The 18,252-nt window shown below is 50.4% G+C and overlaps 1 protein-coding gene across 2 annotated transcripts; it reads right to left on the bottom strand.

Annotated features, from left to right (window-relative positions):
• On the bottom strand, positions 1 to 11,294 carry CILP (cartilage intermediate layer protein). Of its 2 annotated transcripts, XM_064157955.1 has the most exons (8): positions 11,176 to 11,294; positions 9,851 to 9,934; positions 8,872 to 8,925; positions 7,234 to 7,419; positions 5,641 to 5,955; positions 4,965 to 5,073; positions 3,960 to 4,117; positions 1 to 3,324 (listed from the first exon to the last, which is right to left on the bottom strand). In XM_064157955.1, the coding sequence occupies exons 1-8, from the start codon at positions 11,231 to 11,233 to the stop codon at positions 983 to 985; spliced, it is 3,306 nt and encodes a 1,101-aa protein (XP_064014025.1). In that variant the 5' UTR covers positions 11,234 to 11,294; the 3' UTR covers positions 1 to 982. The 2 variants fall into 2 exon arrangements, with proteins under 2 accessions (XP_064014025.1, XP_064014026.1); XM_064157956.1 differs by lacking the exons at positions 7,234 to 7,419; positions 8,872 to 8,925; positions 9,851 to 9,934; positions 11,176 to 11,294 and adding an exon at positions 6,633 to 6,780.
• Positions 11,295 to 18,252: the final 6,958 nt, after the last annotated feature.

The raw sequence follows: 18,252 nt of genomic DNA, 5'->3' as shown, positions 1-18,252 counted from the left end.
CCAGCCCTGTGGCTTCACTTCTCGCAGCACTGCCGCTGACTCTCCACTTCTCAAGCTGGGGGCAGATTCTGTGACCATAGCATGCTCTGGCCAAGGCCTGGGCACTGGAAGAGCACAGACTACCCACCAAACCCCTTGCTCATATCCAGAATCGGGCTCACACTGATAAAGCCTGTGACCTGTTGGGGAACAGAAAGGTGAAGTTTGACAGGTTCCTCTTTGCTCAGCTCCATGACTGCTTCATTTACTTGGGAGTTTCAAACACAGAGGCAAGACAACATTGTGGAAGTTACAAAAGGGCACTTTTTATTAACCTACCCTACCAGAGCATGGATTTTCTTGTCAAATAATGCAAGAAGCAAGAGGAAACTTCAGTTTTATCCACGTGGAGCCTACAAATCCACATGGCTTTTCCATGCAGTTGCCAGTAGTTGAGCTTGAACTCTAAACCAAGCATTCTAAACCAGTCCTTCTAAACCAAGCTAGAAATAAATAAAATACTTATATTTCAAGTACAAAACCTTGCAGTTGAATTCAGTATGAGGAAATCTGATTTTTCTTTCTCACGTTACCAACTACTGTGCAGGTACTTGGGCTGGCAAAGTCTGCAAGTGCAGAACAGAAAGAGTTGTATGTACATGACTTTAAACATGTGTTTAGTCTTCCCTTTAGGCTATGGTTTGAAGCTGTTTAATGCCAGACAAAAAGAAGGTGGTTGGCTTTTTTTTTTTTATGGATGCATTTAATAAGACACAAGCTCACTACTGCTGCTGAGCCCCAGCTTTTGCCCCATGTCCTTCCTTTCTGGTGGAAAAAAAACCCCAAAAACAAAAGAAAAGGAGAAGAAAAAAAAGTGCACCTTAATTACATCTCAAAACTACTGACACCCACCAGCTCCAACTTAGGGTATTAGCAGATGGATGTTACTTTCAAATTGCATTTCATTGAGTGTCAGCAACTTCACTGAGGCTTCTCTACAGCGTTAGTAGTTGAGAGGCCGTTGACCTCTCATGGGGATCCTGCTTTGGGTGGGTCGGCGGCTTGCTGGTGGCCTTCGGTATGTGGGGCTTTGCCCTTGTTGACCTAGTATGGATTGCTGGCCTGAGTTCCTCTGAGACTGGAAGATGCTTTGCTCTGTTGTGCTCCTCTCTGAACAGGTGAAAGTCAACGCAACACCGACGTTGCTCTTCATGGTTCTGGAGGTGCCATCAGATGTTCCATCAAAACACCTGCCTAGGGCGATTTCCTTGGCAATCCTCGGGTCTTGGTCGGTGACGGTGTAGATGCCGTAGTTGTGTCCCAGTGGGTCAAGAGGAGCCAGCATGGTGTACTCACTGGAGTCGTTGTTCGTGGCCATGGGGAGGTGGTTCACCAGGTACTCATGGAGCATGCTGTTGACGCTCTCCCGGCGGCAGCTGCCCTGCGGCACGACTTTGACGAGCGTACGGTCCACGCGGTCCTGGTCAAAGAGCATGCCGCTGCATTTGAACTCCAGGCAGGCTGCTGACACGTCCGGCCGCTCCGGGTCACGAATGCTGCGGACATCCCTGATGCCGTAGAGCTTCCCAATGGTACGTGGGTGCGTCCCACCCATGTTGCGAGACCTTACGTTCACCTCTTGGCGGCCGTTGATTTTCACTTTAATGTAGCAGGCTCTAAACTCCATGGGCTTGGGCCACCATGCCAGGTAATCGTCAGTCCAGCTCATGAGGTCATCCTCGCTGAAGGGAACGGTGTTGTAGTCGTACCGGTCTCCCTCGATCCTGTAAAACCTGAAGTGAGCAGCACTCTGTGGAGCTTCCTCGCATTGCTTTAGGTTTTCGTAGGCGTAAATGGGGCCGTTGTTCTCTTCTGGGGAATTAGGGCTTGGCTTGGCCATGTTAATGCTGAATGCTGTTTTCTTAGTGTTGGGGTCTTCGTGGTCTGTCCTCCTGTAGTTGAGCTTGTTGAGATACGGCTGTGGGACCCCAATAGCGTTAGGGTTGAGTTTGGGAGCAGAGGAGACAGCTTCGAGCTCTTCACCCCCCATGCTAGCCAAGATATAAGCTGCGTAGGCCTCGGGGTTTTGCTCATCGCAGAAGGCAGGCACGCAGGCACCATTGGGACCAGTGACCACGCTGTCGAAACGGCCCCACGCTCTGGGGTTGGAGGAGAACCCTGGTTCTGGCTCCGTGTTTATAACAGAGATCACCACCCCTTGGATCTGCTCGCTTTGCAGGAATCGCTCGCTTCGGTAGGCTCGGACTTTGACGTAGCAGCGTCTGCTCTCGGGGACGTCCAGGTTAAAAAGCCTCCTCTCTTTGATCTCCATGTTCCCAACCAAAAAAGTTCTCTCCTCCCTTTTGCGCCGCCTGCTTTTCTCGAGGTTGAAGTCTCCTTCTTCCTCCCATAATCCTGTCTCCGGGTTCAGGGACCAAAGCTTCATCTCTTGCAGGTGCTCTGGCATCTTCACCTGAGAAGCATCCAAATGAACCTTCACCTCTTCTGCATTGAGAGACTCAGTGCCCTTCTCATCAGTGAAGTCCATGGAAAACATGCCGTATGTGCGGAGGGGAAATATATCTCCTTCCTCATCTACAAAGTTCAGGTCACTTGGTGTCACAGGGGCTGTTGACATGTTTCTTGGGTCCAGAAAGGTCACACTGGCTTTCACTTTGCCTCTGTAGGCTTCTCCATTTTTCCTGTAGAAGGCGTTGGGAGGGATTTCTAATTCAGCTATTGGATCATCCTCTTCCATTTCTCCCAAAGAGATCACGTTGGTTTCGGTGGATTCCAGCACGACAGGGGCTTTCTTCCTCAGCAGCTTGATCTCATGAAACACAGCACCTCCGTTTTCCTTGAAGGGAAGAACTTTTGTTGTGTTCACAAACTTCTGCAGCCGGTCCACAAAGGTTAGAACCAGTCTCTCTGTGTCTGCTGGGACTTGGATGGAGAAGGTTCCCTTGTAGCCAGTCATACTCACTCTCTTGTTCCCCATGTAGATGTGGCCAAACCTCAGTGGCTCACCATTATCTGCTGCCGTGGCTCTGCCTCGAACAGTTATTTTGGTCTCGGTGCACTTTTTGCAGCCACATTCTACAATGACTTTAGTGGGGAGTGTGTAGCCATCGCAGGAGATGTCTCTGGTTTCCATCTTGGACACTCCACAGCAGTAGGCAACGTTGTCCTTACACCGGAGTCCCTTATCCAGCTTCCCAGCACAGGTCTTTGCTGGGCACCTGCCCACATCATAGTAGAAGGAGTTGGTTGCCTTTTGGAAGCAGTCGTGAGGAAGACGGATGAGGTGGCTTTGAGGTTGGGAGTTGCAGGCTGCCTCTTGTCTCCCTGTTAAATAGGATTTCTTAATGAGCAGCACAAAATACAGTCATCATTATGTGGTCTGAAGCCCTCAGAGCCAAACACTGCTTCTAGTAACAGTGAGGTTTTCAGAGCCACAAACCAGGTATTTCCAGGATTTGGGTTGGCTGAACTCATCCAGCCTCAGTTTTGGTGAAACAGGTGTTCAGCTTTAACTTGGTACCCAATTAAGAGCAGCTTAATTCAGCTGTTTGCTGAAGGTTCCTAGCTCCTGCTTACCCACCACTGCTATCTAACCCATCTCAGCTAGACCTTCAACATCTGCCTGGCTTTTTGCCTATGGATGGACTAAAATGTGTCCCAAGCTTTAAAAAAGAAACCAAACAAAGCCCTAAGCAAACAGGAATATGCATTGTCAGCCAGCAAGTACAGTCAGAAATCTGCTGAAACCAGCAGACTCAGCTTGGCAGGTTACCTACCATCCAGGGTTTGTAGAGAGCACCTGGTTCACAGCCAGATCACACAAGCTTATCTGCTAACAGGTGCATGAAATAAAGCCCAAATACTCCTCCTGCAACTTCTCTTCCCCACACTTATCACAGTTTATGGTTTCTGTACACCACCACCTTCCCAGCTGCTTAGAGGGCATCACGAATACTTACCTATGACATCGAGCTTGGCAGGTTGGGACTTTGCTGACCCCCCGGCACTGCTGGCCTTGCAGAAATACTCTCCAGACTGGTCTCTGTTCAAGTTCTTCAGAATCAGGTTGTTTTTATATTTGTATAAGGAGGGATCCAGCAGGGAGCCATTGTGGTACCTGCGGGAAGAGGCAGGCAGTTAGAGGGACAGAGGCTGACTTCTGCAGAGCAGTGGCCTAATCCTGCATCCCACAGTGTGGATTTTCACAGAATCTCAGCATGGTAGGGTTTGGAAGGGACCTGTGGTGATTGCTCAGTCCAACCTCCCTGTTAAAGCAGGGTTCCCCAGAGCAGCTTGCCCAGGATCACAATGTCCAGGCAGGTTTGGAATCTATTCAGAGAAGGAAACTCCACAACCTCTCTGGGCAGCCTGCTCCAGGGCTCCAGCAGCCTCACAGGGAAATTTTCCCTTATTCCCTTATTTCCCTTATGTTTAGGTGATAGGTCTTATGTTCCAGTTTGTGCCCATTGCCCCTTGTTCCATCACTGGGCACCACTGGAAAGAGTCTGGCCCTATCTTCTTGCTCCCTGACATTTAGCTGTTGACAAGCATTGAGCAGATCACTTCTTGGTCTGCTCTTCTCCAAGTTAAACAGCCCCACAGGTCTCAGTCTTGCCAGACCTCTTGCCTTAGTTTCCCCATTTGTAGTCTGGCTAGGTAGCAGCAAAGTGTTATTCCCCTTCCCCTGGCAGTACTAAGACATGGCTGGAAGACAGAGCTGCCAGTTGTGCCTGCTGAGGTTTTTCAAGCTCTTCTTTATATGTTTTTCCAGCAAGGCTCTCAGCAGAGAGCTTTACTGCACCTGTGAGAAATGGCAGCTCTGCACATCATGGGGAAACCAATTTCTAGCAATCAGATCTTGTCATATTTAGCTGGTTTATAGCTTCAAAACCACCTTTAAGGAGAGAAAAATAGCACCTGTGGGACAGGTGAGAGTTTTGTCCAATCAAGCTTGAGTTCCTTACCAGAGGTAGCGGTCAGGGGTTGGGCTCCCAACGGCATCGCAGCAGAGGGACACACTCTGTCCCACTCTCCTGGCTTTGTCCTCAGGACTCCTGGTAATGTAAGGTTTGCCTGCAAGAGGAATCACAGTATCATAGAGCTGTTATGGCTAGAAGAGGCCTTTGAGGTCATGAACTCTATCCACTCACCTAGAACTCACAATCCCACCACTACTGCTAAGCCACTACCACTAAACCACATCCTTCAGCACCACATCCATGCCTCTTTTAAATCTCTCTGGGGGTGGTGACTCCACACCTCCCCAGGCAGCCTGTTACAGTGCCTGAGAACCCTTTCAGGGAAGAAAATTTCCTGTTATCCAACCTGAACCTCCTTTGATACAACTTGAGGCCATTTCCTCTTGTCTTGTTACTTGTTGCATGTGAGAAGAGACCAACCCCCCCACCTAGCTCCAACCCCTCCTGAGGTAGTTGTAGAGGGTGATGAGGTCTCTCTTCAGCCTCCTCTTCTGAAGACAAAACAACCCCAGTTCCTTCAGCCATTCCTCATAAGGCTGTTGTTCAAAGCCCTTCATCACCTCAGGAAAAGGCTGTCTCTTTACTCTTATCCTCCTAAAACCATGGTATATTTCTGATTCCTGTCTAAAGCCTCCTGCATGTGTCCTCTCTCTGGGGCTACCTGATCGTTGCAGATGCACTTGGATCCCCAGATTTCTTCTGTTGCTCTCTGGCACAGTGACAGTCGCTGTGGCATATTTGGCTTTCTTTATTTTAAGGGTGTTTTTGCCATCTGGGCAAACCCCTGGAATCCTAAACATGCCCCTGTTATCAGCCATGGTCAACAGCTTGAGTTTCTTGGCTTGCAGGTAGACACGGGCGTCAGCAGCAGGTGACCCATCCTCAAGAGAGACCTTCCCGTGCAGGGTCGCATCCTCGCACATGCAGGCGTCGCAGTCGGCGTTGACACGGCCCATGGGGCAGGTGATGTTGCAGCCTGGAGAGGAGGCAGGCAGGTAAGACAGCAGCCCTGAGTCCCTGCTACGCTCACAGCACAGGCTTACGGCTGCCCTTAACTTAGATGCAATAAGGCACACACTGCATGAGGAGTCAATGCTATCCAAAACATACTTCTGGTGATCATCAACAGCTGCGCGTTAGCAACACCCAGACCATGTCGTTTGGAACCTGACAATTAGTAGAAAGCAGCCACGTGGATGTAATTACAGCTAGGAACTGTTATTTGCCTTCCCCAAAGGGCTGGATTTCAGGGAAATTGGAATCCAGGTCTTAGCTCAACTCTGGCAAAATTGCAAGTCCAAATGCCTTAAACTTTTTAGGCTTCTGTTACCAATTCGTGTCCAAAAGAAATGACTTTGGTCTATCTTGAAAGCGGTATGCCTTTGTTCAACGGTATCCTGGCTTGGGCAGGACACACCTGAATTGCCAAACGAGCACTACCTCAGAGGACCACAGGATGTCAGGGGTTGGAAGGGGTCCAAAGAGATCATCGAGTCTAACGCCCTAGCCAGAGCAGGACTGTAATCTAGCTCAGGTCACAGAGGAGTGCATCCAGATGGGCCTTGAAAGTCTCCAGAGAAGGAGACCTGATGGGTTTAATAACTGCTCTCCCAAATAGTGTTTCTGAAAAGCTTTCTGAAGTATTTCAATTACCTATAGTGATTAATCCTAAGTAATAGTCTGTCTCTTCCCAAGGAAAGGGCTCAGGTCATTCCTTTTACCACCACAGAGCATCTTTGCACAGCAGCTACCTAGAATTGTTTTGTAGCTGGAAATAAAGAGAAGAAATCAGGGAAATCCTGAGGCAGCTTTCTAGGAGAAAAACACAGACTATTTTCAGGACAATTTGTTTAAAATGGAGATTATATGAATAAGATCATTAATTACAAGCCCCTTCAGTGGGGGCTGTGGCTATTCCGCATTCCCAACTGGAGACTGGATGGAGGCAGCTGCTTGCAATCACTGACTCCACCTTCAGAGCTGCTATTGTAAGAAGATTAATGAGATCTTTCCAATATCCCCAGCATCTTTATAGGTCCCTGATGATTTCCTATATCTGAATCTCCCCTTTTCTCTTGCTGTTTGGCTGTAAACTCCCTTTGTACTCTCCAGCCCTGTTAGGGAAGGCACCTGCATCATGAAATTCTGGTGAGGGAGAGAGAGCTGGTGAAATGAAAGCAAAGGCAGCACAACACCTACGCGGTGGTGAGATCAGGACATCATCCCCTGCCCATAAGTGAGGTTAGAGGAGCACCTGAGCAAACATGTCCAATGCAGAGCCGCCCTTCCTCAGTTGCTTCATTACAGTGCACGCCCCAGAGGCGCTCAGCTAGGCAGGATCTGGTACGCTTCTGCACACCGGTTTGGCCACACTTGGCTGAGCACTCGCTCCATTTCGACCATGGAGACAAAAACCTTTTTGAATCTTGCACCAGTGGACCTTGAATAACATCAGTGGTGTGTTACTGAGATGCACATTACATGTACAGCTGCCCCAAACCAGGCAGTTGTTTTCTTAGCACCCTTTATACAACAGCTTCTATATACCTCAGACCACGCATTTGGCTATTAGGCACCCCATGGATTAAACAAACTCAAAGCACGTTCAGAGAGCTGGGGAATAAAGCAGGAGAAGGCGTCTGAAAACTTCTGACCTAATTCCCTGCAGGCTACCAAATTCAGGATGATTAAGATAAACTCGAAGGGAGCAAAGTGCAAGCAGCTCACACTTAGTGGTGAATAACTTTGGCTTAAAGGAAATCAAACCCACATTGTCATTTAAATGCTGTCTCAGGGGCACCACTTCCTTGCGTTTCAAAAGTGGTTAAATAAAGAAGAAAACCACCAAAACAAAAGGGTAAAATTATTGGTATGATCATGTTGAATGTCACCAACCATAGTTCAACAGCTGTTCTCCATAGGGAAAACCTGTGTCCTATTGCCAGCACCGGCTTTACTGCATGCAAAACGGAAGCCTAAGATGCTACTGAGCAGGCTGAGCATGTTAGGGGCCAGCTGATTTCGTAGAACACAAAGAGGGTTTATTGAGAGTTTAATAAGTGGTTAGGGTTTTAAAGGCATTTCTTTAACCAAGCTACTAGATGGTATTAATTTAAGCTGCTCTGAATGGATGAGATCCACTCCAAATCTGCGGTTTGGGTTTGGTTTTAAATGACAATGTTCTACTAATGTTTACGAGGATGAGCTTATGACTAAAGGTTCTAAAAATGAGCTTCCTTGGAGACGTGAGCCTTGTCATCTCCCACATCTACTCTTCCACTGGGTCTGTAACAAACCAGGTTGGTTATTTCCTAAAAAGGCAGACAGGCACAGGGCTGCGGCTGTTCCGGTAGTGATGGTCAGAAATTAACCCCTGGCTTACAAAACCAGGTGGCTGGAAAAGAAAACACTTAAATGAAAGCAGCCACAGGTTTGACTTGGAGCAAGCACTTGGCTTAGATGGGTGAGTTTTTAGTCTGTTTGCCTGTCAGCATCCAGCGTCCTGTCATTTGCCTGTCAACTCCAGCATCCTGAGTGGAGCATCCATAGACCTTATTTAGCAACTGGGGGAATGCAGGAGGAGGTGGGCTGGGGGACACAGTCCCATCCCCATCAGCACACAGATGAGCACCCATCCACATTCACCCCAAGAGAAAATGTGATGTGTGACAGATTAAAGTGGGGTCTCTCTCCTAAGCTTGTTTGGGGTCGGCTATAGGGCTGGTGATGACAAGAAAGGAGGAGTCCTGTGGGGGAAAATGGCTCTGGGTAGTATCTCAACAACAGAAAAAGCAGAGAGCAGAGGACAGGGGAGAAGCTGAGGGGCTTGAGGGCTGGTAGGGATGCAAGGAGGGACAGTGCTATGCCATGGCACGAGCTGTCAGGAACATACTGCGTCTGGCGTAGGCGAAGATTGGGTCTCCCCTGTGAGAGCTTCTCCTCGTATCTGTGGGCAGAAGACATGTGGGGTAGTTCAGGTAGGGTTTGGAAGGCACCAGGAACAACTGCTCAACCTGAGCAGGTCTAGAAAACCTTCTACTGGAGGCCAAAACTGATTCTGAAGCTCACTGCTACCACAGGCAGATGCTTTAGTTTCTAACTGGATTGGTCAAAGCCTGGAGATTTTGCTTGATTCCCTCCTAGAGAAGCAGGAGTCAGCCCCAGCTCCTAGAGCCCCAGCAACACTACCTTGTGCCACATGTTTTGAGGGAATAACAATTTTCTTGGGAAAACTATAGTACCTCTCAGCAGGTGGTGGGGACCTCTCTTTGAGTGTTCGTGTTTTCAGCACTTTGATTCTTCCCAGTGGATAAGAGAGTTGCTGGGAATGGGATGGGAGACTGGGAAAGTCCCCTAATTCCTCAGCTGTGGCATCCCTCAGCTATGGCATCAGCATGCCCAGCCCTTTCAGCACCCACTGGAATTTAAATTCAAAGCACTTGCCAGTAAAGCTTAAGAGGTCAGGGTATCTCCTTGAGATGAAAGAGCAGAGTAGGCTCCAACGGTAATTAATGCCCCATGGGCTTTAATTCTAAAGCAATGGTGTCACAGACTGCTCTGGGCGTGGGGACAGGGAAAAGGCAGGTTGGAGAATGTGCTTGCCCATCCCTGGGCTCTCCTCACCCTCCCAGCCTGCAGGAGTTGGGGCTGTGGTCACACGCTTGACCTTCACTGTTCCAGGAGAGGAGCCAACAGTGTATGTCAGCAATAGCCCAAACCCTACAGGAGGTCGCATTTATTCCATTGCCTCAATGTCTTCAGCTACTCAAATAATATTGTTAGGTTGTAAATGAAGGCTGAAAACAGTCACAGGCGTGCAAAACCCCAGTGTGCTGGTGAGGGAAAGCTGCCTGAGCTGGGGAAGAACTTACTCTCCACGTTGAGCGTTACCAGTGGGCTGAAGGTTTTATGTTCTATCTGGATCCTGCTGAGGGCTGGTTTCAGAAGTCTTTGACCTAAGGGACAATAATTTGGAGGTTAAATTAGAGTAATAATTGGTTATATTCAAGAGATTGGACATTCTTAGGCTCAGTTGTTCAGATTTCCATGCAGGTTGTGGCTGGTTAGGGCCTCCTGCAGAATGTTGTGTGGGAGATGCCAAGAGAAGGGTGTGATGGAGGTGTCTCACAGCATCATTGTGGCTCAGGTATGATGCAAGTTTGCCATTTCTCTTGTCACCCAAGGAAAACATCTTTATGCTTTCTATGTTACAGCCACTCAGGTAAAAAAATCTTTGCATAGGTGGAGATATAAAATATTTTCTGCCTCAGCTTGTGTGGGGATAAATAAGCCTGAGATGGATGAGGTTAGTGGTTGCTATTGGACGTGGAGTGGTTTCTGCACTTGCTGGCCACCTGTGCGACCTAGGGGAGCTGGTGTCTCTGGCTAATTCCTGAAGTGCTCTCTGGTACCAGTCCCATTTAGACTGGAGACCCAAGCTTGAAGCTGCCCTGCACTAGCTTTCGCCTGCACCCAGCTCCCGAGGACTCAGCAGGGCTTCTGGGCATATCCCAAGTGACAAATGGACTCGCCTAGGTTTTATTCTCAGGTGTCTGGGCAGAGCACTTCAGGAAGAAAACATTCCTCTATAGCCTTGGAAAAGAAATCCAGGGAGCCTACAAACAGGCTTTCTCTGGGAGACCTGCCAGGATAGAAGGGCAAATTGCTTACTGCTCAACAATTTGGTATATACAACCCACTAAGAGCCAGCAGTGGACAGATCCTGCTGCTCTTGATCCTCTTCTCCTAGAAGAGAGCCACATCACTACTTCCCAAGGGCTTGGATCACAGGCCAGGGTTGGTTCAGGCTCAAGTGATGGATAAGGCACTGGTCAGGGTGAGCCTGTGCAGAGGAAAGGGGAGCCAGGGTGTGAGCTGTACACTGTGGAGCCTCTGTGGTGGCAGGCAGGGATGGTCCCAGCAAGACCAGTCATCAGGGAGGCTCATCCCTGGTCATCCAGAGGCTGACTGACTGGCAGACAGACTTCACCCATGCTCGGTGGGTCTGGATGGGTGCCAGCCCTTGTCTGGAAGTCATTAGACTGGGCAAACACCAGGCTGACCCAGAGCAGCTCCTGGCATTGATGCTGGGCCCATGTCTGCTGGCTCAGCGGCTGCTGACAGACATGCTGTCGTGCTGTCATGCCCGCAGGCAGGGGACAGCACAGCGATGGGAATAAGGACGTTTGACCTTCACCTAGAACGGACGTGGCTCCCAGCAGTAAGAGGAGGATCCATCCTTTTGCGGTGACCATCGTTGTCTCCAGAAGTGACCAAGAGTTTCTTGGAGTGTCTGCAGCTGTCTCACGCCTTCCTCAGACCTGTGGAGAAAAGCCTGCCCATGTCAATGCTTACCCAAGGTCCTGCTGCTTTCAGAGTGCTTCTCCCAGGCCGAACCAGTCCAAAACACACCATGGGGCCATTTGTACCCCCTGCCCACCGACTCTCAGCAGGCTCCCAAAAAGGAGAGGAGCAGACACTCTGGGTCTATGCTGGTATCTGCTCTGCTTCTCACTGTCACATCCGAACCCAAATCTATTCTGCAGAACTCTGCTTTGTAATGACATCTCCTGAAAGTGCCTTTGAACAGCTTAAATACTTCTGCAGGGATGATTCTGCAGCCCACGCAGCTCTGTGGGCCCCCTTGTACCTCACGCTGTCCCTAGCACGAACAGGGACATCTGCATGCTTCCATCCTTCTGCCTGAAAACTGGGCTTAGTGCGAGGGTAGAACCTCATCCCAGGAGCCTGGGGAGGGGAAAGACTCCTGAGTGCCTCTGTAAGTGGAAAACCCCATGCACAAGCCAAGCCTTTGCTGCAGATGTGAGCAAGAAGCCAACTATTTCCCTTTTTTCTGCATGCAGCGATGAGGGACTGAGGCTTTGTGTTGCTCCTCCCCAGCTCAGCAACTTCAGATTTTAAGTCCCTTAGCCCCACAGCCTCAAGCATTTGGGTATTTAATTTCTGCAGGTCTCCACGGAGTTGGTGTTATCCCAAGAGACACCAGCTGGAATTCCCCATGCTGTATTTTATACACCCAAAATTCGTGAACTTAGAGGGGAAAAGGTTGTCTCAGCCTTTCAGTGCCTCAGTTTACCCACACAAAGGAGCTGACAAAGAGCAGCCAGAGGCAAGAACACCCAGTTGTTTGTAAAAGGCATTAACCATCCCCTCCGAGACCGGGGAATGTGGGACTAGGAAATACTTTGATTATGGCTCAGCAAATCCCAGTCAAGCAAAAATAACAAGCAACACATGAGCAGTGTTTTGTGGGCTTACGGTGGGGTCGTGAACTCGCAGCCAGACAGTAACCAGGAAAAATTAATCCAGGCTGAAAAAGTTGGTTCCCACTCGCTGGCTATTTTGGGAGCGGGCCATAAGGGTTCAGCTCTGGGTTTAGGGTGGGATACATCCCACTGTTCCCGGGACACAAAAAGCTGGGAAAGGGGGGTTCAAGCAGCTGGATCTTGGTGGTGGGAAGGGTCTAACATCGCTTGTACCCCGTCTTGGGGTGGGGGAGCTGGCAAGTGACAGAGCCAAGGGAGATAAAACATCCCACAGTGCGCAAACATCAACTTCCCCAAATCCCTTTCTCCACTGTTCCTGTAACCCTGCTCCAGAGCCGTTAGCTGGGACAAGGAAGGGAGAAGTGGGAGGTGGGAACTACATCCTCATCAATGTTTTCCAGCTCACAGCCTCTGTGCCTTCCTCTACCCATCAATTAAGTTCCACCTCGCCCTCAATCACAGCCGCTCTTAATTATGCCACCTTAATAAGACAGCAAAATTATATAACCACCAGCTGCAATGAAGGGGAAAAACTTAGCAGGGTTGGATTGCTTTGTTTGGCTGGGTTTTTTTGTTCTTTTCCCTCCTACTTACAGACCCCATAAAAACCCCAACTGGGGAGAGTTTCGCCCTCTCACCACGGCGCTGTCAGTCGAGCTGCTGTCCGGGGAGGGTGAAGCGAGGTCTTGTCGGGCGTGGGTTAAAAGGATTTGCAGCTGGTTGGGAAGAGGAGAGGGTTGGGAAGAAGAAAAAGAGCTGCAGCTTACCAAAACTTCCGCGCACCTCCGCCGAGCCGGGCTGCACAGGAGCCTCCCTGCCGCCGAGGCAACGAGGTCGCTTATATAGCCCGGCGTGTAGCTTAGGGGATGGCAGCGAGCCACCGGCCGCCGAGCGAAAACAGATCGGACGAGCGAGGAAACCACAGGCTGAATAATCCCTTAACAAGGTGATGGTAAACACAAACCCTCCGTCAAACAGCAGCTGCCAGGGCTGGCGGCAATGCCGCGGCATGGCAGGGTGCTGCTGGTGGCAGGGCAGGGCATGGTGTAGGTAACCGTGTCCCGGTGGGGCACCGTGTCTCGGCTCAGCACCGTCACTTAGGGGTTCACCCTGGGTCCGGTTCCAAACTAGATGCTGCTGAGCTTTGGAGGTGAAGATACAGTGTGCATGAACAGGGTGAAATGAGTTTTGGGGGTGTTTCTTTGTCTCTGAGAATTGCCTGGTTGGAAAGGACCTTAAGATCACTGAATTCAGCCATAACCTAGCATCCCCCTGTACACAACTCTTAGACCATTTCCCTCCTCATCCAAGCGTCTTTAAACACCCCCAAGGATGGTGGCTCTGCCATTTCTCTGGGCAGCATCTCACGCAGCCTGGGACAAACTTGGTATTGCTCCTGGGGTTCCCTTGTTTTGTAGGTGCTGGGGAGGACTAGGCTGGGCAGCTTTCCCCATGATGCCCACTTGCCTCTGCCCCTACACTGGCTCTGGCAGGGGCTAAATGAGGATGCCTCAGGGACGTGAGGCTGTGGGACAAACCAGATGAATAGGTTTGGGCACCTGAGGTAGAACAGAGCCGCAAGGGCAGGACTATCCTTACAAATAAACATTACCACTTCTTACTCAAGCTATGGAGGAATCTAACAGTGACCTTAATGAAAACTCCCTGCCTTCCCCAAGCTGGTTTCAACCCCCTCAGGTCCTTCTGCAGCCACATTTTTCCTGTGTGACTTGGTGTTCCTGGGCATTGCATGAAGTGTGTGGCCACATGCAAGTGAGTACCACCCATGCATGCAGGCCTGTGCTCTGGGGGGCCATGCTGCCTGTTTGCTGCATAAGTCTGGTGTGAAACCATGAGCTTTACAAGGCAGGAACCATCCTTGAAGGCTGGGGGTGGTAGGAGGGATTGGACTTGATGATCTCTGGGGGTCCCTTCGGGTTGGACTTGATGATCTCTGGAGGTCCCTTCCAGCCTCTAAGGTTCTGTGATTCTGTGTTGAGGCAGATTGTGCCAGTGGTGCCTTGGGTGGCCTCTTTGTAACTGTTGTCAGCCCCAGTGCCAGCAGAAGGAACATAGATCAAGGTGTCACACCAAAAGTAATTGACAGTGGCCTGCGCCAGCTCCCATTTACGTTTACAAGGGAAAAAACACCTGGGATGTGCCAAAGAATGGCAGAATGTTTATTTGGTGGGCAAGGAGTGCCTGGTGAGGTGGAGGTCCCAAACCTGAGAGATAAACACAGGATTCAGCTGCATTTCCCCACTGTGATGAGGACAAGATGTGGGAAAGCTGCTGGCATTGAGAGCAAGGAACTCATCTTCCCTGGATGGCAGCTACCTCCTGCCATGGCTGGCCCATCCCTAGCACAGCAGCGATGCCTCGCAGGCTGCTCAAAGCATGCTGGCATCAATGCCCACGGGCTGCACTGCAGGGTGAGGCAATGTGCCCTTCTGCAGAAGAAGCAATGTTCTCTATGTTATGGAAACCAGGTGACAGCTCTAGCCCAGCATAGCTGCAGGTGTTTTGGCCTAGGATTTTGCAGCCTCCCTAGCATGGGTATCTTCCTTCCAGCATGGCTTCTACAAGACAAGCTCAGCAGACATGTGTGTGGCTTCAGGAGCAGGTCTGGGACATGTGAGTTCATGTAAAAACCAAGTCTCTAGAAAAGTCTGGTTGTTGTGCAACCTCTCCTGGCTTGGCTGTCCCTCACTGCAGCTTCATCATGAGCTGGAGCAGAATGAGCAGGGCCTGGGATGCTGAGCATCACCAGCTGCACCACATCTCTGGGAGATGCTCAGCTGCTTTCCATCCACCTGAGGTGGACAAAGCCCTGACCCACGGGGTGGAGGGGACAAGTGAGGTGCTGCCCCACATCCAGGGCACTTGGTTTGCAGGGCTGGAGCACCCTTGACCAGTTGGAGAAGGATGCATCCCAAACCACAGTGCTCTTATCTCTCTGGCCATCACCTGTGGGTTCAGCTGCCCAAGGCTGGTGTTTCCCAATCAAAGCAGTGGTGCAGCAGAGCCACAGTCCCTTGGACTCAATCCCCTCCTGGATTAACCCTGGGCGCTCAGTCTGGCTTTCATAGGATTTTTCCATGGTTTCATCACTGATGTGCAATTACAAAGCCATGAAGTATTTATGTGAATGCTTAATGCCTTCCCCTTGGCTGTGCTGAGGCTGGGGCAGTGTGAGCGGAGTGTGCTAGTGCGTGGTGGGACAGCACCTCCTTCTCCACACGCCTCCCTGCTTGTCTCCACTGCTTTTCATCTCCCTCTAATAAATCCAGGGGGAAACTGGCCAGTGATGCCCATCCTGGCTGTTTGTACCCTCGGCCCTTTCCAACACAGCATTGTCAGGGTGTCACCAAAAGCCATCTGCGTCGTGCCGGGAGGGCAGCAGGGATGGCGAGGCTGCTCTCGGGGCTCTGTGTGGGAGCTACAGCCTGGCGGTGTGTGAAATGTCCTGTGGCCTCCGTGAAACATCCTGTAAGTTCCAGGAAATGTTCTGTAGGGTCCGTGAAATGCCCTGGGGGCTGAGGCCATGCTCAGCTCCCCTCTGGCTGCCCCTGTCCTCCCTGCCCTCACCCTCTTCCCTCCACCGACGGGAGCTGACGGTGATTTTCCCCTGCTGTGTGTTTCTGGGCTCGCTCCTGTTTACGGAGATGGGAGTTAAAATAACTGATTGATGACTTTGTTCCATCCCAAACACTTTGGGGAAGTTTGCGTGGTTTAGGAGGGGGAGAACTGGGAGCTGGGATTTCATTAAGCACTTGGCTGGCAGCACTTCTCCAGCCATGCTCCAGGGGTGGCTAATGTTGTTTTTTAAATCCTGTTTGGCTACCCAAGGAGCTGCACTGGCGATTTCCATGGTTTGTAGGAGCACTTGGAGATGTGGCAGGTCCCCGGGGTTCACTCTGAGCTCTGCACCACCAGCAAACCTCTCAGCCACCATAATATTGTTTCACTTAAGCCCTCCTCCACCGCTTCATCAGCACAAAATTGCACTCCAGCTGCCTAAAAGCTTTGGAAAAGAGCCCAAAAAGTGAACTACTGGAGTTTGTTTTTATTGTGTGGATGAGGATTTACAGGCTGTGGCTGGGAGAAAAGAAGTGAGCAGACCTTTGCCCCCTGGCAGGATCTGTTTAGGAGTTAAAACCTTGGCTGTGGTGCTCAGATCCATGTATATTGTTTATGAAACAGATGGAAAAAGCACCACTAAGTGGGGACACCATGAAAGACTGTTTTGAGCTCTGGAAGCTGAGAAGGTTTTGTTTGGAGCAGTGAAAGAGCCAGGAGATGGGGGAGAGCAGGTGGCTACAGCCACACTGCTCATAGGGTCTGCCCATGGGATGGGTCCCTTAATGTCTGCTGGCACCAGCACAATGCAGGAAAAATGGGGGCTGTGCCTTGCTCTGTCATGGAAAAGTGCTCTTCCTGGGGCTCAGGCAGGGCATGGCTGTATTTGAGTGCTCAGGGACTGTTATCTGCATTGCTGCTGCATGTATGCAGCCCTGCATCCAGACCTATGGGGAGGAATTTTTTCCCTGTGAAGGTGACAGAACACTGGAACAGGCTGCCCAGGGAGGTTGTGGAGTCTCCCTTTCTGAAGCTATTCAAAATCTACTTGATGTGTTCCTGTGTGATCTGCTCTGGGTGGTCCTGCCCTGGCAGGGGGTTGGACTCGATGAGCTTTTGAGGTCCCTTCCAGCCCCTGATATTCTGTGATTCCTGCCACCTGTAGGGGGGTTTGCTGTTCACTGTGATGTCCCAGCCCATCAAAGGACCCTGCTGGGGTTTACTTGCTGGACACTGTTGTCCATCCTTACTACAGCTCAGAAGAGCAGGCAGGAGCTGCTGTGAGAGCACCAGAAGTGTCTCAAGAGCTAACCCCTTTTTAATTACCTTGCTGAACTGGGGAAATTAAGTTTTCTGAATCATTTAGAAACTCTGCAAGGTGAGGAAGGCCTTGATTTTGGAGCCTTTACACTTCAGCCTCTCCCAGCACCTCACTTGGAGCATCACCTTCTTGGGCACACTTGCAGGGCAGCAGCAGGGTGCTACGTGCTGGTAAAACACCAGTCTTTGGTGGGAACATCCTGCTGGCAGGTGTGGGGCTGGTGGCAGGGCCTGAGCTATTGCACAACCTCGGATCAGTGACGGAAATGCGGTTACAGGATGTGAGCATGTTCGATGGGAACATGGTGAGGTCCGAGCCAGGGCAGCACCTCAATGGGGACATTTAAACCATGGAGGGCGAGCAGGAACAGGGCTCCAACCCACAGCCCAACAGCTGTTTGCTTTACCTCTGGACAGGGTTTGGTGGACAAAGACCATCCTGTGTCAAAACACATCTTGCTTTTGGTAATTAATTGCTCCTGAAGAAATCCTTAATTTATGACTCTTATTTATGACATTAGCTTTGGGAGGAGATGCTCTCCATGCTCTGCACCCGTGGGCAGCCTCCCACCTGTGGGATGGTTGTTCTTGGTCTCATCTAGACCTTTTCCTTCTCCATTTTCTATCTACAAACCAGGTGGAGGCAGACAGGTTGGCAGCTGATTTACACCAGAAAAGCATCAGCCAGCTTTTCCTAAGCACCATCAAAACCCTGCATGAGAGTGTGCAGGGGAGGGCTTGGACCTCCCAGCACACCATGGTTTGTCGCTGTCCTGTTTTCCAGGGATGACACCAGCAGTACATGGGAGAGGTGTACGCTGCAGAAGCTGGGTCAGAGGGGATGGCAATGAAAGTGAAGCATCAGGTTGAAAGCTGCTTCTTAGAGTGTGGATGAGCCTCTACTTGGGATGGGCAGAAAACTTGCAAGGGATGGAGCAGGGCAGGTGGTGAAGACTCCTTCACTGAACCATGCATGAATTTACATCATATTAATTATTGCAGTGGAAATGTGGAGCGGTGCCTGGGCTGTGGGAATTTGGGCTAACCCAAGTTTTGTCTCCCAAAGGTTTCACAGAGTGCTAGATTGG

This window comes from Pogoniulus pusillus, chromosome 17 (assembly GCF_015220805.1).
Source record: "Pogoniulus pusillus isolate bPogPus1 chromosome 17, bPogPus1.pri, whole genome shotgun sequence".
Classification (NCBI taxonomy): domain Eukaryota; kingdom Metazoa; phylum Chordata; class Aves; order Piciformes; family Lybiidae; genus Pogoniulus; species Pogoniulus pusillus.
Note: the sequence above shows the minus strand (reverse complement) of the source record. Positions and strands in the feature narration are given on the sequence as shown.

Coding starts and splice junctions, on each gene's coding strand:
- CILP (XM_064157955.1), bottom strand. CDS start 11,233: ATGGTCACCGCAAAAGGATGGATCCTCCTCTTACTGCTGGGAGCCACG. Junction 9,935..11,175: donor GGGAGCCACGTCCGTTCTAG/GTGAAGGTCAAA, acceptor ATTGTCCCTTAG/GTCAAAGACTTCTGAAACCA. Junction 3,325..3,959: donor TGCCAAGCTCGATGTCATAG/GTAAGTATTCGT, acceptor CCTATTTAACAG/GGAGACAAGAGGCAGCCTGC.